Source organism: Erythrolamprus reginae, chromosome 3, assembly GCF_031021105.1.
Source record: "Erythrolamprus reginae isolate rEryReg1 chromosome 3, rEryReg1.hap1, whole genome shotgun sequence".
Taxonomy (NCBI): Eukaryota; Metazoa; Chordata; class Lepidosauria; order Squamata; family Dipsadidae; genus Erythrolamprus; species Erythrolamprus reginae.
In genome coordinates, this window is record NC_091952.1 from 241,661,104 (window position 1) to 241,689,037 (window position 27,934).

Sequence of the window (27,934 nt, forward strand, 5' to 3'; positions counted from 1 at the left end):
TTTGTTCTGTACAAAGTTCAATGTGCACAACAGCATGTGAAATTGATTGTCAATCAGTGTTGCTTCCTAATTGGACAGTTTGATTTCAAAGACGTTTGATTTACTTGGGGTTATGTTGTGTTGTTTAAGTGTTCCCTTTATTTTTTTTTGAGCAGTGTATTTTGAACCTCTGCAGCATATCCACAACCAACAGAACGTGTATTTTATTAGATTTACCTTCTTCACCATCTTCATTCTTTCCACCCGCCTGCATTCTAGCCAGTTGTCTGCACAGAAGCAAAGATATCAAGATTTTTTTTTCTTTGATTTATATGCCGCCCCTCTCCAAGGACTTGGGGCAGCTGACAACATATAAAAACAACACAAAATATCCTAAATCCAATTAAACTTAAAACTAGTTAATCTAAAACCCCATTATTTAAAAACCAGTAATTCCCATTCAAACAGAAGAAGATACATTTCATTCATCAGCCAGGAATCATCAGCTGGAATCTAATGGCCAAAGCCTGGCAACACAGATGAGTCTTCAGACTCTTGCGGAAGGCGAAGAGGGTGGGGGCAGTGCGAATCTCTGGGGGGAGCTGATTCCAGAGGGCCGGGCCCCAACAGAGAAGGCTCTTCCCCTAGGTCCCGCCAGACGACATTGTCTAGTTGACGGGACCTGGAGAAGGCCGACTCTGTGGGACCTGACCGGTCGCTGGGATTCATGTGGCAGGCGCGGTCCCGTTAGTAATCTGGTCCTATGCCATGTAGGGCTTTATAGGTCATAACCAACATTTTGAATTGCATCCGGAAACCAATCGGCAGCCAATGCAGCCCGAGAGTGTTGGAGAAACATGGGCATACCTAGGAAGGCCCATGACCACTCATGCGGCTGCATTTTGAACGATCTGTAGTTTCCAAATACTCTTCAAAGGTAGCCCATGCAGAAAGCCTTGCAGTAGTCGAACCTTGAGGTGATAAGCGCACGAATGACTGACTGAGAGGAGAGACTCTCTGTCCAAATAGGGCTGCAACTGGTGCACCAGGAGAACCTGGGCAAACACCCCTCGCCACAGCCAAAAGATGATGTTCCAAGGTCAGCTGTGGATTGAGGAGGACACCCAAGTTGTCGACCCTCACTAAGGGGGTCAAAAGTCTTCCCCCGGAGTGATTGGACATCCAATTTATAGCTTTCATTTGAATCACTACTAGAATAAAGTTTAGTATCAGAAGAATTAATGGGACTTCTGTTCCTCAGAGCCGCCGCCCACCAGCTGGAAAGCCAGTGCAGCTTTCCCAATATAGAGGCGCCTGCAGATACTCGCAGGTGGTGTCCTAACTTCTGAGGGAGAAGTGAGCATGCAAGCAGGGGCGACGATTTGGGGTAGGGGGCTGAGGGAGAGCTCCTTTGCCGAAGAAGCGCGGTTCTTCCTCAGGGGGGGGGGGGTTGTGGGCATCTAATAAAGAGCACGCCCACGCTTCTGGAGCTTTTTCCCCCCAGGCGTGTGGGCCCATGCGGGAGACAAGCGACCCCCGGTGCTTCCCCACCCTCCTCCTTTGCTGGTTCCTCCCACCCTCCTGCACACCCCACAGGCGGGGGCGCGTTTCCCCCTCCCTCCCGGAAGCTCTTGTTGGTGGCATAGTCACGGGCGGGAGGGATGCTCCGCCGGCTCCGAGGTGCGAGCGTCTTTTGCAGAAGTCGCCACGAATTGCTTGCTATGAAGCGGGCTGCTGGACCCGGCTCGAGAGCAGCTCGGGACTCCCTCAGGGAGCCCAATATCGCTCCCATGAAGGTGGCATCCTGGCGGAATTTGCACCTTGCGAGTGAGGGAAAAGGGGCGACTGTTCGGGAGTGGCGGGACTCTGCAGCCACGGGTAGACCGCCCCCCGCCTGCCTGGTCCCAGTTTTCTTCGCCTTGGTCTCCTGGCCCTCTTCATTCCACAGGACTACCGCCACCAGCGGCCACAGCCATGGGGGCAAATGATGGGTTCTGAGGGCTTTGTAACATTTCAAATAATAACCAAAAATTTCTGTTCGGTATCTGAATTTTTGTTCGGTATCCGAAGTAAATTTTTGCTGAAATTTTTGGTTGTTATCCGAAAAGTACGTTAACCAAGGTGTTCGTTAACCGAGGTACCACTGTATTTCCTTCAATTTCTATATCCCTCCTTATTACGATTATTCCATATTTTATTTGCTTTGTTGCCTTGTTTCTGCTGTATATTTTCTTTTAATTTTGGTTTTTTAGAGTATGTTTCTGGTTTTGGGGGTAGTTTTTGTTTATTCAAAAACAAAAAACACCTTATTGAAAATTGGTTCAGTACTTTTAGTTTTCACTGAATTACTGCTGTATTGCAGAACACGGACTTCCAATTTGAAAAATGAAATGCAGCAAAGGTGGTTTTTCAAAGAATATAATAAAATTAAAATGTTCTAACAGTATTGTAGAAGATAAAATATGAAGTATCATTTTCGTTTGCTAGTCTTGTAAACACCCTTTTAAAGTATTTGTGCTTTTCTTAATTATTATAAACACTTGTTAGAATTTACTATTTTTAAAAAAAATTCTATAAGCTGTTCTTAAAAAATAAGGTTTTTAATCAGGAAATTATTTCCAAGCTCTATAATACTGCTGTACTCCAAAAGATCCAAATGCAACATAATTTTTTGCCGGAAAAAAAGAAAAAAATACCTTGTAAAGTGTTTCCTGTTAATCCCATTCTCACTCAGTGTTGACATCTCTTTGTCAAAGCTAGGGCTTGAATAACGCGGATTATTTTTCCTCATAGATCTTAAGGTGTGCTGCCTTGTGAAATGTTCACATTCTTTGTCTGAAGAAAACTCCTGAAGCAGTACAATAAGGATAATTAAGAACGCTCAGTACTAAGTCTGATTTGTAACAACAACTCTTTTATTTGAAATATTTATGCACATTAATTCTGTTTTAATATTTCTGTAAGTTATTAAAACAAAGTAAAGATAGCGGGAGAAGCAATCCCTCAAATGACCATGTCTTAAGCTGCTTAAGTTTTAAAAGACAAAAACAAAATTAGGTTGTACATATACGTTCACAATTCCAACTAATACACCCCTGGTATTTCTTTAAGTATTCTTATGGAATTATTCAAAAATTCATTAAACAAGGCGACAATTTATATTCCTCTTATGACCTGCTGAATATGGAACCAGTCACTAAGAACTCCATTTATGTATGATTTTCCACAGTTCTTATTGTATCAGAATAGGTACAAATAATTCATTAAAAGCAAGCTCGGTAATCAATGTAGAATCTTCAATTCCATATTCTCACATAATATTTGGGAACCCTCTATCTAATGTGTTTGTAACACATATCTGAGAATATGACAACTTTTTATATTTGTAATTTACTTTTGTATTCCAACTATATTAGTTATCCAAATATTCTGACATTACCTTGTTTCATAAACATACAGGTAATTCATTCATTCTACCTACCTATCGAATTAATCTACTGCCCAATTCCAATTGGACTCTGGGTGGCTAAAGTTATGACCATTCATTCAGCAACCATTCAAGTTATACAGCCATAGTTTTCAAAACTTCATGAGAAGGTTGCACGTCATTTGGACAAACCTTCACACAATTTGGTCCGGGATGTGGGGTGGGATGAACCGCAGCTGGAAAAATGCCTGGCATAGCCAGCAGCTGCCTCATGAATAGCTGAGTAGGACATGCTTTGTCAGCAGAAGCAGGAAGACAGCTAGGATCAGTTTGGGCTGTAGCTGTACCAGGGCCCATAAGCACAGGGCAGCAGAGTGGAAGGAAGCCAAAAAGTTAGATTCTTTTGGTGTAGGGGGAGGCAGGTGGGGGAGTTAAGAGTAGATAATTCCTTATTTTACCAAGATTCAGGGATGGGAAAGACCAAGCTGGGAATAGTTTGGAACACTTTGAGTCCGTGGCTAGTGACCAGAGGGATTCAGTTTACAATACAGGTAGTCCTTGACTTACAACAGTTCCTTGGCACTACAATGGCACTAAAAAGTAATTTATGATGATTTTTCACACTTATGACCGTTGCAGCATCCTCTTGGTCACGTGATTCACATTTGGATGCTTGACAACTGGTTCATATTTATGACAGTTGCAGTGTCCCAGGCTCATGTGATTATTTTTTTGAGACCTTCTGATAAGCAAAATCAATGACAAAACCAGATTCATTTAACAACTGTTACAAATTTAACATCTGCAGTGATTCAAATGCAGCAATTAAAGCCATACAACGGGAAAAACTCACCTGTCTATTAATTGTATGAGTATCTATTAATTGTATAATTAATGTATCTATTAATTGTATGATAACGTACCTATTAATTGTATCAATCAAATTTAAATCCAAATATTAATTCTTCAGTTGATAATATTCTACAAATACACATTCATGCAAATACTAATTAGAAGCCTCTAGTTCCCTTATGTTTAAAAAAGTAATTTAACCAGTTTCTCTAATTCATAAAGGGTAAAAGTGGTCAAGCATATTTGAACACAATGTACCAATTATTTCTGTGCTTAATTTTAAATGTACTGTTAGAAGAAAAATCCATCCGGTTCAGTTCCAAACTGGGAGAGACACTGGAACATGGAGATCGATGAAGCAGAACATGTGATTTTAGGCAGCTGACTAAAAGGAGAGTAGGCAGATTTTTATACCTTCTTTGGGCTTTATATTTGAAAGTCCTGTTCCTGTGAAGAACATGTCCTTTAATATTCTATTGGCTATTGTCAGATTCCTATAGTGGGGTCAAAGCTGGCCCTATAGGCAAAAGAGGAAATGCACATCCTAGGTACTTGTCTGACCTAATTTTGTCAACCTTTTTTTGTTGCTTATCTGAGTTTCAGTTTGGACCCAGTCTTTCTGAATGAAATTACCAAATGAATAACCAAATCTGCATTTCTAAAAGCTGGCCTCCTTGGTTTCTGCTTGGGAGCTATTAGGAAAGACTGAGTTTCTGTCTTTAAGAGCATATTTCTCCTTTAGGGAAATATAATATTATGCCTTTTTAGTATTTCCCAAAATATTTTATTCTTCGGGGGGGGGGGGGGTCTGACTTTCTACAATACCACTGCATATGTTACTGTTTAAATCTGTTTGAGTGCCTTTTCAAAATTTTACACATGCAAGACATTTCTAATTAGGTTCCTACATACTGTCATACTATAAGCTGCTGAAAATAAAGACCTTTAATCACAATGCTTTAAGTTGAATTTATTTTTCCTAGATGTATAAATTTATTGATTGTTTTTATCATTGCTGATCAGTATTTAATATTTTAGCATCAAACTCCATTGCAGATACTGCAACATAGAAACATATTTTGTCACTCTAAAAACAATGTAACCTTGTACTGTTACCATAGTTTTACTTTCACTAAAGTAGTGTGTACAAAATTGCAACTTAAAAAATTTATTATAAAATTGTAGAGACCAGAAATCAACCTCTCTTCTCCACAGATTAAAATATGAGTCTACTTTACTACTTCCATGAATTGTTGTGTACCTTTATTGCATGAGAAAAAGTGGGTGGGTGACAGTTCTTAAAAGTTATAAAATAAAGTTACATGTTAAGGGTATTATTCCTGTGGGATGTTTTATAAGATTTTTTTTATCAAGTTCTATTATATGCAATTATAGGTCACAATAAGATTAATTAGCTGAAATAATTGGCTGCTGTAAATGTTTGGCTAACCAAATTATGTTGGCTGCTGTTTAGAACTTCCTGAGAAAAATGTTACAAGTTCCCTGATGAAACAATAAAGTTCTAAACATACCAATTCAGTCCATTGATTAGACCAGTGTTTTTCAACCAGTGTGCCGTGAGACATGGTCAGGTGTGCCGCGAAGCTCAGAGAGAAAGAAAGCAAGAGAGAGAGAAAGCAAGAGAGAAAGAAAGCAAGAGAGAGAGAAAGAGAACAAGAGAGAGAGAGAGAAAACAAGAAAAAGAGAGAGAGAGAGAGAAAGCAAGCAAGAGAGAGAGAAAGCAAGAGAGAGAGAGAAAGAGGGAGGGAAGGAGAGAGAGAGAGAGAAAGACATAGAGGGAGGGAGAAAGAGAGCAAAAAAGAGAGGAAGGAAGGAAGAGAAAGAAAGAGGGATGGAGAGAGAGAGAGAAAGAAAGAGGAAAGGAGGGAGAGAAAGAGGGATGGAGAAAGAAATAGAGTGAAGGGGAGGAAGAGAGAGAGAATTTGTTGTCCAAACTTTTTTTACCACCACCCCTCCCCCACTCAATGTGCCCCAGGGTTTCACAAATGTAAAAAATGTGCCGCGGCTCAAAAAAGGTTGAAAATCACTGGATTAGACTATATTCTTGTTAGGTAAACAAGCTGTGTGTACTTAATAAAAGCTCAATTTGCATGACTAAAGGCTCTTCTGTGATTAAGGCAACCATGTAAATTAAAACAACTGCAGCTCCATTGCAGCTTGGAGCCATATTATCCACCACCCCCTTTTCAAACCTGTATTCTTGAGGAAAAATTCTTCAAATAAGAAAGTTACCATCCAGTACTTCTGTAGCATAACACAAAAACGTACTGGATCCCTTGTCTTTCTTTTTATATCCAGCAGAAGTACATCATTTAAGACAAAACTGAATCAAAAAGATTCCTAGCTGTAATCACCCACTGCAACTATTATAAATTGGAAGATTATGGGAGCGAATGGCTACAAAAAATACCAGCAACAGAAAAGTTACTAAAAGTTCTAACCAAACAATGCCAGCAAATCGGTAGAAACACCACAGTGATTAACAAGTTGGAAGGTCAGTTATTAAAGAGTAAGAAAAATGACGATGGAAATATTAAAAATTACCTATAACTGCAGAGAAAGGAGATAATATTCAGAACCAACTCAAGCAGATGCCTGATTCATCCTAACACAAGAAGTTGGATATTACAATCGAGACCTACAGGATTCTGTTATAACAGCCTATGTCAATAAAGTAGTAAGTCTTCCTATGGAGAGGATTTCCAGAACTGGGAGAGGCTGACATCACTACACCTATCAATATCCCCCACCCACCCAAAAAAAGGCCATAAAGGTTACAAATACAAGATCCTAAATTTCACAAGCTAGCAAAATAATGCTTAAGACCACCCAAAGGCTGTTAAGAATGAAACTGGAAAGATGCCAGATGTTCAACCAGATGTTAGAAAAGGCATTATTGCGGTGGAGAAAGCCAAATAATATCCAATTTATTTTATATCATATTATTTTTGTTATACAAATTATATATTTTGGATATGTGAAAATATTTACTGACTCCCTCTCATCCTGGACATAAACTGTTTCAACTCTATTCTATAATAATAATAACAGAGTTGGAAGGGACCTTCTAGTCCAACTCCCTGCTTAGGCAGGAAACCCTTCACTACTTCAGACAGATGGTTATCCAACATCTTTTTAAAAACTTCCAGTGTTGGGGCATTCATAACTTCTGGAGGCAAGCTGTTCCACTGATTAATTGTTCCAACTGTCAGGAAATTTCTCCTTAGTTCTAAGTGGCTTCTCTCCTTGTTTAGTTTCCACTCATTGTTTCTTGTTCTACCCTCAGGTGCTTTGGAGAATAGCTTGACTCCCTTTTCTTTGTGACAATCCCTGAGATATTGGAACACTGCTATCATGTCTCCCCTAGTCCTCCTTTTCATTAAACTAACCATACCCAGTTCTTGCATTCTATTCTATTGAGGACCTGTATATGCACAGGTCAAAAAGAGGGCCATGAAAATATTTACTGTCCCCTCGCATCCTGGATATAAATTGTTTCAACTCTTATCCTCCAAACTAGGCTACAAAGCACTGGACACCAAGACAACTAGACACAACAGTTTTTCCCTGTAACTTGTTGCTTATATCCTTGTGATTTATATTTATATTATTGATTGCTTCCTGATTACTTATTTCTACCCTACAACAATAATTAAGTGTTGTCACCTCATGATTATTGACCAAAGTACCTTTTCTTTTATGTACCCTGAGAGCATATGCACCAAAGACAAATTCCTTTTGTGTCCAATCACACTTGGCTAGTATTCAGTTAAATCACTGTGAGCTTTACAGCTTATACAAAGGCCATGTTAAATTATGGAAAGTGCTCAGGAAAATTTAAGTTAATTAATTAATTAATTAATTTATTTATTAGATTTGTATGCCGCCCCTCTCCGAAGAAATTTATTTGACTTCTATGCTGCCCAATCCCAATGGGATTCAGGGTGGCTTACAACAATAAATAGTATATACAATAAGCAAGTCAAATAATTAGTAATAGGAACAGAAAAACCCACAATAAACCCTAAACTAAAAAAAACAACAACCTAAACTGGAAGTTTATTTATTTATTTAATTTATTTGTTTTATCAAGTACATATTGGTGATATAGAGAGATATATTTAAATACTGTACATGATACTAGTAGTTGTAATACTAGTAATGAACTGCTAGTTGATTCCAATGACCCTACAAGTAATGAACTGCTAGTTGATTCCAATGACCCTACTAGTTATTAACTGCTAGTTGATTCCAGTGACCCTACTAGTAATGAACTGCTAGTCTGCTAGTTCATTCCAATTATCCTCATGGAAACCTATCTACTGATCAGAAGATGACCGAAAATGGACAGAACGACTGGTATCAGATTGGCCAAGAGTGAAGACAAGGCTGCTTTCTCTTGTTTATATACCCATTTTTGCACCCAATTACTTCTCAACTGCAGGTTTCACACCGCCACAACCAGGTAATTTTGAACCCCCCACGTTCGTTCCTGTTAAATTCTCCCTTTCCAAACTCACCGTCCGGGCTTTCAGATCGGCGGGTGCATCCCCGGCGGCCGCTCGGCGGGATCGACTCTCCGCCGAGCGCTTCCTCCGCGACGAAGCCGGGGTGCCCAAAGTGAGGAATTCCGAGCTCGAGTCCATCGTTTCGTAGAGAGACTGCGGGGATCTCGAAGAGGTCCCGCCTCCGCCGTGAGGATCGGGGCGGCCAGAGCTGCCCGAACTGCTCCGGAGAACCACCATCGCGTCCGCCTCCCCTCCTCCTGCCTCAACTGCCTCTGAATTCTGGCGCCACAACCCCGAGTGCCACCTCGTCACCAACCGTCATCGGATCCCTCCGCTGTGCCGGCTCTCTTTTCCTGCGGGGCCTTAATTTTCATCCAAACCGCTCGCTTCGGCTACCCGTCCCGAATCCGAGGCCCGGGACTGCCTTCTGCTGACGAGGTTTTACGCTCGGCGGGATCGCTTTTACCTCAGGGCCAGTTACCCCCCCTATGCTGTTAAATAGATCCGCTGCCGCGGAAGGACACGGCGCGCGCCCTGAGACTAAAAGTTTTTGGCGCGTGGCAACTTGGAGTGCGGCTTGTTTTCCTTCACTTTGATTGGTCGGCGCTGTGGCGCGCAGCGGCGGTTTGCCGCTCCTGCCCGCGAGGCGCTCAAATAGAAAAACGTTTAAAACTTGCGCGACTTTTTGAGAAAGGCGCGCTTTCTATGTCAACGCTATACACTTATATATGCACTTTATATATACACTTTATGCTTGGAAACTCCTTAAAATTTACATGTATGCATCCTTTTAAGAATACATATAAAGTTGCATGTGATGTACTCCTAATGGCAAGATAAAACAACGCCATTGCATAACTCTGTTGGAACTGGCAATTTGCATAGGACAACCTTATGCAAACCGGATTAAAGTTTGTAGCAATTTGCATAGTAATCTGAGTCCTTTTGATCGTTCAGTTCCATAATCAAACTGTCCATTTCTGCGCATTCATAAATTTTCTCAGATTACTATGCTACCGTATTTGGATGAACTGGTACAACTGGATACAAAAAAGAAACGCAAATCAATAAGTGATACGGTAGGATGTCATAAATGTACAAATGTAAAAATGAACAAAATATCAATGTAATGTGAATATATGGATATTAACCCACCTGAAATATTACATAAATATTAAAAATTAATAAAAATATTTATTAAAATAAAGTTTGTAGCTATTTGGATTTCAAAACTACGCAATTCAATTTCCTGCACACTGAGCTACGGTAATTGGAATATAATTGGCATATATCAATTACCAAAAGAAGTCTATTTGCTCTCCTTTTGCCATATGAAATGCCATCCCATGGAAAAGGATCAGTAAGGACGCCCTTATCAAGTAGGGTTCTTGCAACGTGCATTTTGAACTCAGTTTAAAAAGATGTTTTGCTTGTTATCCCCAAAATGGCTGGTTTTTTAAATTATTATTTATTTATTTATTTATTTTATTTTATTTCATTTATTTATTAGATTTGTATGCCGCCCCTCTCCGTAGACTCGGGGCGGCTCACAACAATAACAAGAACAATGTAAAAAACAAATCTAATAATTTAAAAAACACTAAAAACCCCATTATTAAAAGCAAACACACACACAAACATTCCATGTTTTTGTAAGCAATAGAATCGCATTTCCCATATAATTTTGCTTCTGCTGTTTCAGAAGGGAGAGAATGCAATCCTCTCCTGCAAATGAAAGGTGCCAAGACAGCTTACATCTGGGGGGAAAACGTTCTGGCTTTAAAAAAAATGCAGCTGCAAACGTAAAATCACTCATTCCTTCTTTTGCCTCCTCTAAAGATACTCCCTTGTTGCTTTCCCGTGAGGAATCGCACACCATTTTACCTATTCTTTTTAACAATTGCACTGGCATTTATTTATCAACTGGAATATCAACTCTTGGATAAAGAGGCCCCACTTCCCTATTGGCCTGTCAAAAGTCAAAATAATTTTGTTTCTTTGCAGTAATTGGAATGGTATACAGCGCTGAAGTGTACCAGGGTGGGCCATCAGAGTAAATTTTCTGCTAAAAAAAGAAACATACTCTTCCCAACAGCTTTATAATCCCACCATAGGATCCCTTGATAGCTGGGATTACTGTCTCTCCTTATTGCTCCCACTGAGCCAACTAGAGCTTGCATTCAGGGTCTTACACAACCTATGGAATCAGGGCACTAACGCAGAGTAGGCCCTGATATGGGTCCCTTGAAGCAAAGGGGCATCCCCTTAATTTTATCCCCTAACAAAGCAGTCCTCCCACAGCAGTTAAAAATAATTGAAAATGTTTTCTTACTGAAGAAAGAGAAGTTGGCTAGTCAGGAACATTGATTCCCAAGTGATTTTTCTTAATCCGGTGGGAAAGCTGACTCTTTACAACCCCACCAAGAGTCTTATTCTCTTTCAGACAACAGGTGGGACTTGGCTAATCACTTCACCTTCCTTACAGAAAAGGCTTCAGCTGTTTGATATCTAGACACCTTAGCTGTTGTTTAAAGACACAGAAGCAACGCCTGCAGAAGTACTTAAAAGGTAGAATGGCACGGCTTATTTTACATAATGCACTAATAGTAACAGCAGCAAATATTTGTTTGGGATTGTATTTTAAAACATTTGTTTTTTTTAGGTTCTCCTGAAAATTACAAGCCTTTTCCATTTGGTTTTCCAAGGTGATGATGAATTAAACTACCAGTATGCTGTACAACTTTCAACAACGGTGGGTGGCTTACAATCAAATTATCATAAAACCTATAGAATATAGAGATGAAAGCTGGCAAGCATGAAAAAGCAAGGGATCTCATTCTCCCTTTTACTCTTCCCAGCTCTTGATCCATTTCTAGAGAGTTGAATTTTGTCATAATCATGTATCCCAAGAAAGATAATTGACATCTGATCATTTGTGCCTCCAGTGAGAATTCTGGTTATACTGTACAGTGTTCCCTCAGTTTTCGTGGGGGATGCGTTCCGAGACTGCCAGCGAAAGTCGAATTTCCGCAAAGTAGAGATGCGGAAGTAAATACACTATTTTTGGCTATGAACAGTATCACAAGCCTTCCCTTAACACTTTAAACCCCTAAATTACCATTTCCCATTCCCTTAGCAACCATTTAGATTATTACTCACCATGTTTATTTATTAAACTTTATTTAAAAAAATATTTATTAAAGGCAGATGAAAGTTTGGCGATGACATATGACATCATCGGGCGGGAAAAACCTTGTTATGGGGGGGAAAACCGCAAAGTATTTTTTAATTAATATTTTTGAAAAACCGTGGTATAGACTTTTCGCGAAGTTCGAACACGCGAAAATCGAGGGAACACTGTATACTATTTCAGACAAGTGACTGTCTAGACTTTTTAAAAACATCCAGTGATGGAGCAGCTATGAATTCTGGAGGCACACTGGTTAATTGTCCTCACTGTTAGGAAGTTTCTCCTTAATTCTAAGTTTCTTCTCTCTGATTAACTCTAAAACTAAAAGGAGCTGCTGATACAGTTCTATAGAGCAGTGTTTCCCAACCTTGGCCACTTGAAGATATCTGGACTTCAACTCCCAGAATTCCCCAGCCAGAGTTTGCTGGCTGGGGAATTCTGGGAGTTGAAGTCCAGATATCTTCAAGTGGCCAAGGTTGGGAAACACTGCTATAGAGGAATCATTGAGTCTGTCATCTGCACCTCTATCACTGTCTGGTTTGGTTCTGCAACCCAACAGGACTGACAGACTTCAGAGGATAATCAGAACTGCAGAAAAAACAATTGCTGCCAACCTGCCTTCCATTGGGGACCTGTACCAGTCAAAAAGAGGGCTGTGAAAATATTTACTGACCCCTCGCATCCTGGACATACTATTTCAACTCCTATCCTCAAAATGTCCCTCCAGAGCATTGCACACCAAGACAATTAGACACAAGAACAGTTTTTTCCCAAATGCCATAACTCTTCTAAACAAATAATTCCCTCAACACTGTCGAACTATTTACTAAGTCTGCACTACTATTACCGCTAGTTTTTTCTCATCATTCCTATCACTCATTTCCTTCCATTTATGACTGTATGACTGTAATGTTGCTTGTATCCTTAAGATTTTTATTAATATTGTTTTCTCATTGCTTATTTGACCCCTATGACAATAATTAAGGGCTGTATCTCATGATTGACAAGTGTATATTTTCTTTTATGTACACTGAGAGCATATGCACCATACTGGGCCAATAAAGAATTCTATTCTATTCTATTCTATTCAATTGTACTAATTTGAGGCTTCGCCCAACAAAGTATTTGCCCTAATAAAAGATTTGGCGTCGCCTTTAGGGGCGAACTGAAGAGAATCTAATTCTTAAGCAGACGCGGCCTGAAGTTGCCACACTCTCGCTTAACCGCTGCGTCTCCTTTTGGTTCGGCCTCCCCTTGGGTGGATCGAGCCGCCTTGCAATTGCAGCCACGTTTCCGGGGGAAGGCGTTCCTTGTAACGCGTCCCCCCAGGACCTTCGGAACCATGCGCGTGGAGCAATGTTGATCCAACCGCTCTCCTTTGCCAGAGACGAGCGGCGTCTTGTTCAATCTTTCCCCGGGAAATGAACCTCTTTAATCCTTTATCTTGGCCTGCCGACGTCGGGCTTCAATGGCGGAGGCTGTCCTGGCCGGCTATGACCCAGTCGTCTCATCTCGCTCCGTTTGCGCCTACACGAGCTGCTATTGGTAAGAAAGGGTGTCTCTGTTAGAAAACTTATGATTGCCGTTATAGTTCCAGAAAATCTTAATAGGGCAGCCGACGCGAGTCTGTCAAAAGTTCCTCCAGCTGTCAAAACAATGCGGAAGCATTTCTGAAAGAGCATTTTGATTTATTAGGTGCTGATAAATGGTTAGAGGAAGCGCCGTTTTAGAATAACATATTACAATTAGGCATTGTAATCTAAAACAAGAAGTCTATTTAATTAAATTGATGTTACATCTTCAAAGCTAGCCTTCGCTTTTCCTCCAAGTTGGAGGAAGTCCTGTTTATTTTTCTTAATGGGAATTTCATTTTTGGTATGTATGGTAAAAAGGTACGTGTAAAGAAAAGGTATACATAACCCTGGCTGAATTAATTTAATTGAATTGACTTCTATGATGAGAATAAACTAGAGAAGCTGATGGTGCGATGGAACAAGGTAAAAGATTATATGTTAAGTAGAATCTGTGATGTAAATACGAAAAATAAACTACAATCACTCTTTTAGTAAAAAAAGCGTTCAAGATAGAGCCAAGGATCAATAGATAGACAAATAACTTAAAAGTCTTTGAATCCTCCTATAGGGGTGGTGGGGGTGATGGGGTGTGTGTGTTGTTTGGTGATGGGCACATGCACTGTGCACTGTTATATGTTTGTTTTTTGTAAACCTATAAAATCAATAAAATTTATTTAAAAAAAAAAAAGAATTGACTTCTATGCTGCCCAATCCCAGTGGGATTCAATTAAACAACTAAACCCTGGTTCCAGGTAATTTATGACCATTTATACAATTATGTAGAGAGAATGAATTGAATAAAATGTGGGAATGCAGAATAAACTTGAAAAAATAAGATTTTGGTACCAAAAAAGCACAGAAATGTGAACATACGTGAGCTGGTGTTTTTATTTCTCTAGTGAAGAAAACATCTGGAAACTTTGTGAACATATCCGAAGCAAGAATCAATGCCCTATAGAAGAATTTTATGCTGTTTTTATTTCCAATGACAAAAAGAAGGTAAGTTGGGATGTGGTGGTAGAGCAAAACAACAACTGCTTTACATGTCAGGATCAAAAACTGTTATGGTCTGTTTGGGGACTTCAGACTATCCTTATTAGCTGACAATGCTAATAGCATAATAAGAGCCATTTTGGTTTAATAGTTAAAGCTAGATGGCTAGAAGGTCAGAGACCATGAGTTTTAATGTAGTCTTAGCTATGAAAGTCAACTGGGTGACTTTGGGCCAGTCACATATTCTTAGCCCAACTCATCTCATAGGATTGTTGTAGGGAAAATAGGTAGGAAGATGTGTTGGCTATGGTCATCACATTGAGTTATTTGTAAAAATAGAAGGTTGCAGATAAATAAAATAAAAAATAACTATTTTACTTAGCAGCAGAAATTCTGCTTCCGGTTGTGGCCATTAAAAAATATAGATGTAGGTATACTTTCTGAATCCAACAAGGGGAATAAAACACACATGTCTTCTTCCTATATTTCTATTTTATCAATTGTTGCTTCTGTTCTTAAAATTCCCAAGGTTTTAAGAGTGGGTTATGGCTGCAGATACAGGCAATTTACAATCTACAATTCTGATCCAGAGGTAGTAGTGATACTGTTCAGGTATTCTGCTTAACCAGCAGTGCGACATGTTGTATGAACTCAGTAACCTAGTCAGACCGGGGCTGGAGTTCTAAGCCTAAACTGTACCTGAACAATTTGAGTCAAACTAGCTTTCCTGGTCTGCCATGTTGCACATGCTGGAAGATTTAGTTAGTCCTCCAAAGAAATAAGATGGTGGTGTAGATCAGCCATAAATGTAATTTGCTTGCTACAGAGCCCTGGCAGTTATATGACACAGTTCCCCAAAACACAACCTTTGTAGTATGCTGCTGACTTAGCCAATAGGGAGGGATCATTGAAGTAACAATGCTTGGCAGCACTGTTTTGCAACAATAGGTCATATGTTGAACTGTTTGTGTTTCCCCAGGTGGAAGTTATTGACCCAGCTGGTGTGCTTGTATACTACTAAGACCAGTAACTACCTGGTTAATCTTTTGCTTATCTAACTATGTAAATAAAATCCAATGTAGCAGAATAAATGGCTGGACAAAGGCCAAGACAAAAGAGTGCCTTTGTTATTTATTTGAACAATGCAATGTTAAAACAGTGCACATTTCATAAAATAGAAGCAGGCAGAGAGGAGTGGTAGAAGGAACAGTAGGGAAATATGTGTTGGACATAAGAACAGGACAGGCATTTATTCAGCTGTCATGTTTTCGGAGGAAGGAAACTACGGAGCTTATGATGCTAGAAAAATAATTTGTATAGTAGATGTTACAGCCATGAAAACACCCTTGAGTATTTACATGGCATTTGTTAAAAATGTATTAGCTGTTAGTTGATGGGAGTCTTAGATGTTAAATTACTTCAAACTACATTCTTTGTAATCTGCAGGTGCCACTTTGGAAGCAGCAGGCAGGATATGGAGATCAGCCTGTGATCTGGGTGAACAAATCTACATTTTTTTTGCACTGTTTCCCATTAACCCTACCACACAATTGTTTTTTAAATGTATATTTGACAACCAGATCAGTGAAATGCAGTCCAATGTAACCTAATATGGCTTTAAAATGTTTCTTCCTCCAATATAATGGGTTTATTTATTTATTTATTTATTTATTTAGCATATGGCCAGTACATGGACCTATGGTGGTTCAAATGTTAATGTCCAGGCCACTCAGCCATTCAAGGACAGGATGGTCTATATCTGTTGCTATGTACCATATTTTTGGAGTATAAGACGCACCCTTTTCCTCCCTAAAAGAGGCTGGAAATTTGGGTATGTCTTATACTCTGAATGTAGCTTTTCTCGAAGGGCCCCCCCCCCCCCCAGCTCTAATGGTGTGCTAACAATGTTCCCAGCTCTTTCGGGCTTGCAGGCTCTTTCATTGTTACTCTCTCCAAATAAGATAAGGGGATAAAATTATGTGCTGAAGCTAACCAGATTAAGGATGCTAGCCAGATGAATAACTGGTAGGCAGGTCCACCCCCCCAATTTTCCTCCCCCAAAACTAAAATACGTCTTATATTCTGGTGTGTCTTATACTCTGAAAAATATGGTATTTAGAGAGCCAGGAGTTCTACCACGATGTCTAGCTGCCAACTGTCATTAACTGTCAATTCTTCAATGTAGTCTGGCTGCCAATTGTTGCTAGTCATTTGTTTGTTTTTTAAGGTTTTTTAAAAAAAATTCCACCTCCATACATCAAATACAGACATCAAATAATTACATTAGCATAAACAAAGCATAGTAAAAAAACTCACCGAACATACCTTGTTTTGGCTTTATCTAAACCATTTCTACCAGTGTCTGGCAGTCTGGACTTCTATTATCTTTTCACTCAGCCCTCCTTTCCCTTCCTCTTCTCTTCTCTCATGTACTTTCGTTGACTTTCTCTCCTCCTTCCTTCTTCATTAGTTATTTGGTTCACATTACCATGCTATACCACAACCCCGCATGGTGATTAAGTTGGTAGACCCAAGAGTGGAGATACCAAGATCTAGTCTATACTCAACCATAGAAATTTTCTGGATGACTTTGGGGCCAGTCACTCTGGCTCAGCCAACCTATATCACAAGGTCATTGTTTGGGGGAAAATGGAAGAAGGAGCACTATGCATGCTACCTTGAAGTCCTAAACGAAAGGCAGGAGATACATCTGGTGAATAACAATGTTCTCAGAATGAGTCGAATTTGAAGTCCCATCATTTTCAGCTGTTCTATTTGGCTGATCAGATTTTAGCTTAATGTGCTGAGTTATGAACCAGTTTTTAAAATACCAGTTCATTCCATAAACCAGCTGCATATATTCAATTAGGAATGTGCTTCCTGGTTTGTTTGCACTAGAAAATCACCAAAACCAAAAGGCTGCAAAACTTGCTTTGATGTTGATATATTCGTGGTTATTTCTAAAATGATTAACTGTACTTTACCTATTTGAATGAAACAGGATTTTTTGGTTTATTTGTTTTCCTGTGCAAATGGTCACATGCAGCCTCTTAAGTTTCAAATATTGTTGTGATTCCGTCTGAGGCCCCTCAGGGAACGGCTCATCCTCTGCCGGCTTCCTGCTCAGAGGGGGAGGATGAGGAACAGGAGGTTCAGGCAGACGGGGAGGAGGAATCTCAGGCTGAGGGAGAGGGAGGACAGCCAGAGTCCCCCGAGAGGGAGCTCTCCCCAGCAAGCAGCCTGGATTCCTTAGATGAAAATGCACAAGCAATCATCGATCTCCGGCAGAGAAGAGCAACACAACGAATGGGACAATTAGCCAGGTACTTTCAGCACTAAAGAGGCAACAGCTGGGTTTGTGTGTGGTGCTCTCTGGAAAGGCTGAAAAGGCAGACCCACCCTTCCTGGCTTGTGGAGTATTATCTTTGGGAGTCCTGGGACCTGGCTGTGATCTTTGGCGTCTTGGAATTCTGGTTTGTGACTTTGAATACTGAAACCTTGGGGGGAAAAGGTGTGGGTCTTATTCTCTACAGTGGCGGGTGTGCCAGCAAGAAGTCTGCTGTATTGTCTGGCCGTCAGGATTCTGCTGGGAAGTGTCATAGCCTGCCTGTTGGGAAGAACAGGTTTTTCTCTGTGTTTATTTTTCAAACTATAAAGTGTCTTTGTTTGTACCAGCGTGTCTGGCTGTTTTTTCCAGTTGGTGTTGAAGTCTGGGGGCACCCAGACAGAACAAATATACTTAAGCTATATTTGACTTTCAGCTTAGATCCTGGGTGCTTTGCACCAAGACATTGACAAAACACTCAAATAATGCATGTGAAACTTTTAGAATGTTCCATGCTATGATTCAACTGGCTAGCATTCTTGTATAAGAGCTAAGAATGAACCCAATGACTAAAAATGAATGAATTTTATAGCATATTGTTTACGCTGTTTCCACCTTCCTCTAATCATCACAGGTTCTCATTTTCTTTTCTTTTCAGGATTACCATGTTATTTTGTTACATGTGCCGAATGGAGACCAGAACTTTATCTATGATCTTGATACCGTCCTACCTTTTCCATGTCCCTTTGGCACTTACATTGAAGAGGCTTTCAAATCGGACAGCATTATCAATCCTGAATTTCGAAGGTGGGGATATCAATCACAAACATTCCCAGCATAGCTTTAATAGCAGTAAGACTTGGGTGTGCCAAAGATAGCCTGAGATGAACAGTTCATAATTTGAGATTGTTATTCCATTAATCTGGAGAAGTAGAAAACTCTCTTATGACCATAAAAATCAATTTCAGATGCAGAGTGCTATTAATGGAGTATATGTCAAGTAATAAAATTTTACTGCACTGATGCCAAGAATGCATCCAATGAACTGAATAGCACCATTTTTAAACCTTCATTTTACTTTAAGTCCAGAATATAAAATGATGTAGTTTGTATCTGTTTCAAAATAAGTTGTCTTCAATAGCATTTATTTACCCTTGGTTGAAATCTTGCAATCTGTAACCAGTAATGGGCAGCCAACATTTTTACTGCCACATTGTGGGAGTGGTTTATTTTGTGGGTGTGGCTTAATGTTCATGTGACCGGATAGGAGTGGCTTGCCAGCCATGTGACCAGGCGGGAGTGGCTTGAATGATCATCATCATTCAAGTGAACTGTTAAGTCCTCGACTTACAAACTTACCAGTGTCGTTCGCTAGGGTGACAATTTGCTTTGCGTCTCCTGCACTCTCCTTTCTGGGTTGCCTCCCACCCCCCGCCTCAGGCTAGGTAGCTAGGCGAACGGGCGCTGCCAGTAGCATAAATGCTGCCAGCGTGGCGGGACCTAGGGGAAGAGCCTTCCTTGTGGGAGCCCCGAATCAGCTCCCCCCAGAGATTCATACTGCCCCCACCCTCTCACCTTCCGAAAGAGCTTAAAAACTCATCTTTGCCACCAGACTTGGGACTTTTAGATCTTCCCCCTGATCAATGAATGTTTTAAGTATGAAGTGCTGAATGATTGGTTTGATTGGTTTAATGATTGGTTTGATACTTTCTTTTAACTGAATTGAAGGGTTGTTTTTAATGTAGTATTAATTGGATTTATATTATTGTGCTGTTTTTGTATATGCTGTGAGCCGCCCCGAGTCCTCGGAGAGGGGCAGCATACAAATCCAATTAAATAAATAAATAAATCTTTCCAATTCACCATCATAATATGCAGGCACTCCCTCTTACCTGACCGCATTAGCCATCATGTGCTAGGTATAAACTGTGGCTTGTGGATTGACACAACTACTGGACCAACCAAAGCACTTTATAGCTTGGCATAGTTGGCAAATTCATCCAATGGGTTAACAACAACAACAGTTGGAAGGAACCTTGGAGGTCTTCTAGTCCAACCCCCTGCTTGTGCACTATGAAATGGCTTCACTCTTCATGTATAAACTAGATTCTGTCCATGGGGAGTGTCTAGGATGCTTTAGTTAGGTTTGACCAATCAACAAAGGAGTTTTGACATGAATAGAATAGAATAACAGAGTTGGAAGGGACCTTGGAGGTCTTCTAGATCTACCCAAGAACGCCTCTACTTACAAACCTTTCTAGATAAAACCCGGGTGTTCAAGATTTTTTTGCCTCTTCTCAAGAACCATTTTCCACTTGCAAATCCTAGCCTCCAAAACTGTAACTGGAAAAGGCAGGGAGAAGCCTCCGTTGGGCCTCTCTAGGAATCTCCTGGGAGGAAACAGGGCTGGAAAAGGTGGGGAGAAGCCTCCGTGGGGCCTCTCTAGGAATCTCCTGGGAGGAAACAGGGCCGGAAAAGGTGGGGAGAAGCCTCCGTGGGGCCTCTCTAGGAATCTCCTGGGAGGAAACAGGGCCGGAAAAGGTGGGGAGAAGCCTCCGTGGGGCCTCTGTAGGAATCTCCTGGGAGGAAACAGGGCCGGAAAAGGTGGGGAGAAGCTTCCGTGGGGCCTCTCTAGGAATCTCCACCCTCCCCGTGATTCCCCAATCGCACGCATTATTTACTTTTACATTGATTCCTATGGGAAAAATTGCTGCTTCTTACAAACTTTTCTACTTAAGAACCTGGTCACGGAACAAATTTCCTAAGTAGAGGTTCCACTGTACTGATCAATTATTGTAAACTTTCATCTTCCTTAGGAAAGTGAGATTGGTTCGAGCTGATATGTACCTGAAGACTTTTGCTTCTGATAGATCACACATGAAAGACAACAGAGGGAACTGGCTGAAATCTCCTCCCCTATATCCATGCATTGAAACTTCAGGTAAAACTTCCATAAAAGTTTAAAGACCTATCTGTGTCCCCAGGCTTGTGGCCACTAGACCCTCGCCCCCTGGCCAACGAATGTAGTATGTCTTGCTGTGTGAATGGGAATGAATGATTTTAAATGTTATTAGAGTTTTAAAGTTTTTTAGCTACATTAATTGGATTTTTTAGATATCTATATTGTTTATTGTTTTGATATGTTGTGAGCTGCCCCGAGTCCTCGGAGAAGGGCGGCATACAAATCCAATAAATAAGTAAATAAATGAATGAATGATAAGTTTTAATTTTCCACACCCAAATGCTAGATCTCCCATTAATACTGAATTTGAACTACGCAGTAAGCTATAGTTTGTTTCCATCAATAAGCCTTCATCGGTTATGTTTGTACAATGTAAAACAATAAGTCTCCAAGTTGAGCTTGATTTGTAGGGGCTCATGATTATCTCCAAGACTTAGTGCAGCAAACGCTTTGTATCAGGCAGGGGTTCCTCTTCACCGGCGCTACCGGAACGCTCCCAGTGACCAGTGCATGTGCATCCGGCAAGCAGGCGCATGCACGTCGGTTTGAGATTCAGTTTCTGCGTATGCTCAGAAGCTAAATCTTGTGTGAGGACGTGCAAGTGAGATTTTGGCAATTTTTGCCGATATTTTTGCTTCCGTGCATGCGTGGAAGCAAGAAATGGGTGAAAATCGCTGAAATCTCGTTCACTTGTCCTCACGCAAGATTTGGCTTCTGGCGCATGTGCAGAAGCCGAATCCCGCGTCGACGCCTGCACGCGCCCGCTGGTCAGCTGGAGCTGAACCTGCAGCTCTATTTTTGCTACCGGGACAACATATTGGGGTGTACCGGCTGCAACCATCTACTGCTTTGTATCCAGAAGAGTGTTTCTCAATCAGGGCAACAGGTTACCTTACTTCAATACTGGTTGGCTTCCTCCCGCACTGCACGGGCATGCACATGCGCTGTGCTGGAAACTCAGCATGCGCAGAAGCAAAAAATAGCTGCGCATGTGCAGAAGCAAAAAATAAGGTGTTGCCGCCTATGGCTCCACCAAGAGAGCCAGTTCAAGAGCATGGACAGCTGGCCATCACTGCCAGTTCGGCGAGCAGGGGAGAATTCCTGCTACCAGTTCTAAAGAACCGGTTCAAAGTGGCAGGAACACATCATGGCTACTTTAAGATGTGTGGACTTCAGCTCCTAGAATTTCCCAGTCAGCCCGAGAAACCCTGATCAGAGAATTCCAAATTCAGAGACTCGTTATTGCATTCTCTTAGTTCGCTTAATCTCATTTTTGCAGCTTTATCCAGACCCAATTCTTTGTTCAGTTCCTTCCTTACTCTCAGCTAGAGTTTAGATATGGATCTGTCCTGTGCTATTTTCTTCCAAACTCTACGCTCATCCAACTTCTGTCATGGTAGCTTAAAGGGCAGAAAAAGTCTAGAACCATGATGGCGAAACTTTGGCACGTAGGCCACAGGTATATCGGAGGGCACGCGAGACTTTGCCCTGTGTCAGCTCCAGCGCGTGCAGCTGATTTGGAAAGGCCATTTCGTCCTCCGGATGCTTCAGGGAAGCTTCCCTGAAACCCCAGAGGCAAAAAAAATCCCCCTGCGGACAAACCGGAAGTTCAGAAAAACGCACTTCCTGTTTACCGTTGTGCTGTTTTTTTTGTACTCTAGCGCAGTGTTTCCCAACCTGGGCAACTTGAAGATATTTGGACTTCAACTCCCAGAATTCTCCAGCCAGCAAACGCTGGCTGGGGAATTCTGGGAGTTGAAGTCCAGATATCTTCAAGTTGCCCAGGTTGGGAAACACTGCGCTAGAGGGTTCAGGGAAGCTTCCTGAAGCCCTGGAGTGCAAAAAACAGTACATTGGGCAAACCAGAAGTGCATTTTTTTTCAAACTTCCGGTTTGCCCGTTGGGGCATTTTTTTAAATTATCACCAGGCTTCAGAAAGGCCTGCGTGCATTCGTGGGGGGCAGTGCGGGAGAGGGATGCACATGCATGGGGGGAGGGGAGGGGTGTGGGACATGTCTACGGAGAGGGGCGGCATACAAATCTAATAAATGAATGAATGAATGAATGAATGAATGAATGAATGAATGAATGAATAAATAAATAAATAAATAAATAAATAAATAAATGCTAACACCCCCACACCCGTCCCTTTTGGCACATGAACCAAAACAGGTTCGCCATCCCTGTTTTTTCGTGGAGCAAGGTTAGCTTTGCCATCGGGAAATGAGTCTTAGGAGAAGAAAATTGAAACTGAAAATAGTTGCATATCATGAATATGCAGCCTCTTTTCTCTACTCTAAAGCAGTGTTTTCTCTGCTCCAAAACCCCCCCCCTAAAGTAACTTTGAATGTTTTCTTCTTTTTTTCTTTTAAGATTGCAAGATGAATCTGGATGACTTTATAAGTATGAATCCAGAGGAAGGTTGGGGGTTTGTGCTGAAACTCCCTGATTTCGTACAAGAATTTGGCAGTCCAGAACTATGAAGAAGAATAACGAAGAATTAAAGTACTTATATAGCTTTGTCATGCTGCTTGTAAATTGCCAGGGACGGACGGATGGAAAGAACATTGCTGCCAGCCCTGGATAACTCTCCGAAGTTGGATGGGATCTCTCTCTTCTTTTCTCTCTCTCTGTCTCTCACGCATACACTGTTCTTTCCTTGGGATCCCGGCACAGACGGTCCCGGCAGGAAAAGGGGACGAGGCCAGCAGCTGGGGAGGTGCTCTGGAGATCTGGGTCGAGTTGCACAGTCTTCGCTGGATCAACTGCAGGAAAATCCCCCATATAATCCCCAGTGGCAGGCAGCCACTTACCTCGCTACCCGGACATTCTTTGGTGGCTGGCACAGGCACCCATGCTTTTAACAGATGCATGTGTGCCCCGCCTGAGACTTCTGTGCATGTGCAGCAAGCAAAATCTCATGAGATTTTGGCTATTTTTGCTGATTTTTTTGCTTCTGTGCATACGCAGAAGCAAAAAACAGTGAAAATCGTTGAAATTTTGCAAGCTCAAGCAAGATTTTGGCTATTTTCGCTGGTATTTTTGCTTCCGCTCATGCGCAGAAGCAAAAAACAGTGAAAATCGTCAAAATTTTGCAAGCTCAAGCAAGATTTCGGCTATTTTCGCCGGTATTTTTGCTTCCGCTCATGCACAGAAGCAAAAAACAGTGAATATCGTCGACATTTTGCAAGCTCAAGCAAGATTTTGGCTATTTTCGTCGGTATTTTTGCTTCCGCTCATGCGCAGAAGGAAAAAACCCGACAATTTTCACTGAAAATCTGTCGGTTGTGCCGTTCTCAGGCCATTTCTGCTACCCAGATGGCATCGTCCCATGCGGTAGGGAGGAACCCATGACTGGTAATCCCCCAGGGTAAAGTTCAGGTAAGTTGATCGTGGCCGAGGCAGCTCCACAGCCCCTGCCTATTTTTGTCGTCTCCTACTCCCACTGCTTTATTTCGTTCGGGATTCAAAAAAAATAAGACAAGGTCTTATTTTAGGGGAAACACGGTAATTGTGTGTAGCAAATAAAAATGAACTTAGAAAATAAAACTTTACTTTTGAATATGTATGACACAAAAGAGAGCCATTTTTGTCTAGTTCAGGGGACCCCAAATTTGGCAACTTTAAGACTTTGTGGACTTCAACTCCCAGAATTGCTCTGCTGGCTGAGGAATTCTGGGAGTTGAAATCCACAAGTCTTAAAGTTGCCAGGTTTGAAGACCTCTGGTCTAGTTGGGTAGAAAGCAGAAGAAAGCTGACATTATTGGCCTCTTACAAAGAAAACGTATATAAAATATTCTATCGTTGGAACTATGCCCCAGCCAGACTTGCCAATTTGTATATTTTCTTTGTATATTTTCTTTTACGTACACTGAGAGCATATGCACCAAAGACAGATTCCTTGTGTGTCCAATCACACTTGGCCAATAAAGAATCCTATTCTATTCTATTATGGATGTGGACACCCGAGCCATAAAGGGTTCGCCATCACTGATCTACATTGTTTTTAAATCACAAAGCCTATCTGTTTTCATTTCATTACATTTCAGTCTTGCCCCAAAAGTTTAAAGGGTCTCCAAACAGCATTAAAATTAAACTCTTGTCAAAACTGTCAAATTTATCATCTCAGCAAGTTCCATCATCTTCATCCATCCATTCTTCGTTATGGGTATTGTCAAATCTTTCCACTATTATGCATATAAAACTTGTACTGCTCTTATCATGCATTTTCTTTAAAAAAAAAAGTTCCCAGAGTTTTATTTTCCAACTTTTTCACAATCGGTCCCAAAAGAAACATTCTCTGGTTTCAGTTGCATATCAATCTTTAATATCTTCTAGATTAAGTATTTGAAACCAAAATAGCTTTTTTTTAAAAAAAATATCCACCAAGCATGATTGAAATGTCCCCCTCTTGTTCATGTTTCCAATTATGAATTTTTGATGTTGTGAGACAGTGTTGGCGAACCTTTTTTGCACCGAGTGCCGAAACGGGGGGAAGGGGCTGGCCAGAAACCAGAAGAGCCGCCGCCCAGTGTGCCTGCGCCTGTCAGGAAGATGATCTTCCGGCTTCTGGCATGCACATTGGCCGCCTGGTCTTCCGGTTTCTGGTGTGCATACATGCACGAAGAGCAGCTGTCCTTTGCGCATGTACGTGCCAGAAACCAAAAGATTTTCCCAGGACGTGCATGCGTGCGGTGCTGCAAAGTCCCTGATCAAGACAATGTCTTCAGAGGGACTACGAGCAACCCAGCCGTGTGGGGTCACTCACGAACGCGAATCCTAGAAAGAAAACTTGGACACATTTCTCTCTGGGTGAAATGACACAGTACTGAGCTGTGCACCTCCTTTTATTGGGGGGAATATGCAAATGGGATTGATTATACGTACATGTCAAGTGATACACAAACATCCAATAACGTAACTCTTAAGATATGACACAACTTCCGAGTCCTTCCTATCTACATATGGCACGTAACTAGTTTCTACTGAACAAAAGAAAAGGATTTAGGGGTAGTGATTTCTGACAGTCTCAAAATGGGTGAACAGTGCAGTCAGGCGGTAGGGAAAGCAAGTAGGATGCTTGGCTGCATAGCTAGAGGTATAACAAGCAGGAAGAGGGAGATTATGATCCCACTGGTGAGACCACATTTGGAATACTGTGTTCAGTTCTGGAGACCTCACCTACAAAAAGATATTGACAAAATTGAACGGGTCCAAAGACGGGCTACAAGAATGGTGGAAGGTCTTAAGCATAAAACGTATCAGGAAAGACTTAATGAACTCAATCTGTATAGTCTGGAGGACAGAAGGAAAAGGGGGGACATGATCGAAACATTTAAATATATTAAAGGGTTAAATAAGGCCCAGGAGGGAAGTGTTTTTAGTAGGAAAGTAAACACAAGAACAAGGGGACACAATCTGAAGTTAGTTGGGGGAAAGATCAAAAGCAACATGAGAAAATATTATTTTACTGAAAGAGTAGTAGATCCTTGGAACAAACTTCCAGCAGACGTGGTAGATAAATCCACAGTAACTGAATTTAAACATGCCTGGGATAAACATCCATCCATCCTAAGATAAAATACAGAAAATAGTATAAGGGCAGACTAGATGGACCATGAGGTCTTTTTCTGCCGTCAGACTTCTTTGTTTCTATGTTTCTAAGGTAATACGATATATAGGGAGTAGGATCCGAGACCAAGCTATAAGAAACAAGTTGGAATCACTTTATAATATGTAAATAAATATTTTGCTCTTGGGTTTAAATGATTTATACAAGAAATACACCCAACTGGTGGTGGGGTATGATGGCTTGTCTGGTGGTGGGCACAATCACTGAGCCCATCACTGGTTTGCTATCACAGTTATAATAGATCCTGGCAAAATGAATTATGACTAATACTGTGGCCCATCACTAGATGTCAGTCTTTACTTCAAGTCTCTCAATAAGAAAAAGCTGTAAGAAATTGTTGGTTTCTTGGATATCATTTTTTTCTCCTCTAGTGGATAGTTTAGTAAGAATCATAATGATCAACAAACTTTCAGAAGACTGTTTAGGTATTAGGCACCATCATATGATGTTACACAGGGTGTTGCCACAAAAACCAACAGGGCTGACTTATCATGAATCTTCCAACTATTTTGCTCCAGAGAACTCGTGATATTTTGAGGTTCTTGCTTGATTCAAGTGAGGACTTGGGCATAAATCATTTGCATCTCATTAGATACAGGACGTTTTGTACCCACGTATGCAGTCATATATACCATTGCCAGTCACTTTGACTGTGTATCCTGGTGAACATCATTTTTAATTGACTGTTGGCTTTAGAGCAGGGGTGTCAAACTCTATTTAATTTTATTTATTTATTTTGTCAAACAAGGATAGGATTATAGTTTGTATAAGCATAACATTTTATTTTTTTTGCATTGACATCCTTCAGTCTCGAAAGACCATGGTATCATGCATAACAATAGCACTTTTTAACAGAGCCCGCATATTGCCCCCACTATCCGGGTCCTCATTTTACCCACCTCGGAAGGATGGAAGGCTGAGTCAACCTTGAGCCGGTGATGAGATTTGAACCGCTGACCTACAGATCTCCAGTCAGCTTCAGTGGCCTGCAGTACAGCACTCTTTTATTTCTTTTTTATTTATTTATAGTTTGTGTTAGAAGTTCTAGTCCAACTTCCTGCTAGTGCAGGAAACCTTATACCAGGGGTAGGCAAAGTTGGCTCTTCTATGATATGTGGACTTCAACTCCCAGAATTCCTGAGCTAGCATGATTGTCTGAGGAATTCTGGGAGCTGAAGTCCACAAGTCATAGAAGAGCCAACTTTGCCTACCCTTGCCCTATACCATCCCAGACATATGACAGTCCAGTCTTCTCTTGAAGGTCTCCAGTGTTGGGGTGTTCACAACAGCCGCAGGCAGGCCATTCCACTGGTTGATAGCTGTCACAGTCAGAAAATTTTCCCTATTTCTAGGTTGAATCTCTCCTTGGTCAGCTTCCATCCGTTGCTCCTTGTCTGGCCTTCTGGTGCTTTGGGAAACAGTGTGACCCTCTCCTCACTGTGGCAGCCCCTCAATTATTTGAAGACTGCTA

The 27,934-nt window shown here is 41.1% G+C and overlaps 2 protein-coding genes across 6 annotated transcripts in view; one reads left to right on the plus strand and one right to left on the minus strand.

Moving 5' to 3' along the window:
- The window catches only part of ATAD2 (ATPase family AAA domain containing 2), a 46,002-nt gene extending 34,767 nt beyond the window's left edge, over positions 1–11,235 (minus strand). The window contains exons 1-3 of one of the 4 annotated variants that reach the window (XM_070748258.1): positions 11,120–11,235; positions 2,676–2,827; positions 217–266 (exon numbers count right to left, since the gene is read on the minus strand). In XM_070748258.1, the coding sequence (XP_070604359.1) occupies positions 217–266; positions 2,676–2,770 (145 nt within the window). In that variant the 5' untranslated portion in view covers positions 2,771–2,827; positions 11,120–11,235. Of the gene's footprint in view, positions 1–216; positions 267–2,675; positions 2,828–8,799; positions 9,126–11,119 lie in introns of those variants that run through there. The other 3 variants (XM_070748257.1, XM_070748256.1, XM_070748255.1) reach the window with 3 other exon arrangements.
- Positions 11,236–11,450: 215 nt separating this feature from the next.
- On the plus strand, positions 11,451–24,395 carry NTAQ1 (N-terminal glutamine amidase 1). Of its 2 annotated transcripts, none has more exons than XM_070748260.1 (6): positions 11,451–11,539; positions 14,451–14,550; positions 15,991–16,041; positions 18,528–18,676; positions 20,686–20,810; positions 23,205–24,395. In XM_070748260.1, exons 1-6 carry the CDS (start codon positions 11,517–11,519, stop codon positions 23,312–23,314), a joined length of 558 nt encoding a protein of 185 aa, XP_070604361.1. In that variant the 5' UTR covers positions 11,451–11,516; the 3' UTR covers positions 23,315–24,395. The 2 variants fall into 2 exon arrangements, with proteins under 2 accessions (XP_070604361.1, XP_070604360.1); XM_070748259.1 differs by lacking the exon at positions 11,451–11,539 and adding an exon at positions 13,273–13,522.
- The last annotated feature ends 3,539 nt before the right edge of the window (positions 24,396–27,934 follow it).

What these genes read in the sequence shown, in the direction of transcription:
- NTAQ1 (XM_070748259.1), top strand. Translation starts at nt 13,446, where the DNA reads ATGGCGGAGGCTGTCCTGGCCGGCTATGACCCAGTCGTCTCATCTCGC. An exon ending in GCCTACACGAGCTGCTATTG is followed by an intron (nt 13,523 to 14,450) that starts GTAAGAAAGGGT and finishes TTATTTCTCTAG; the next exon opens with TGAAGAAAACATCTGGAAAC. An exon ending in TTTCCAATGACAAAAAGAAG is followed by an intron (nt 14,551 to 15,990) that starts GTAAGTTGGGAT and finishes TGTAATCTGCAG; the next exon opens with GTGCCACTTTGGAAGCAGCA.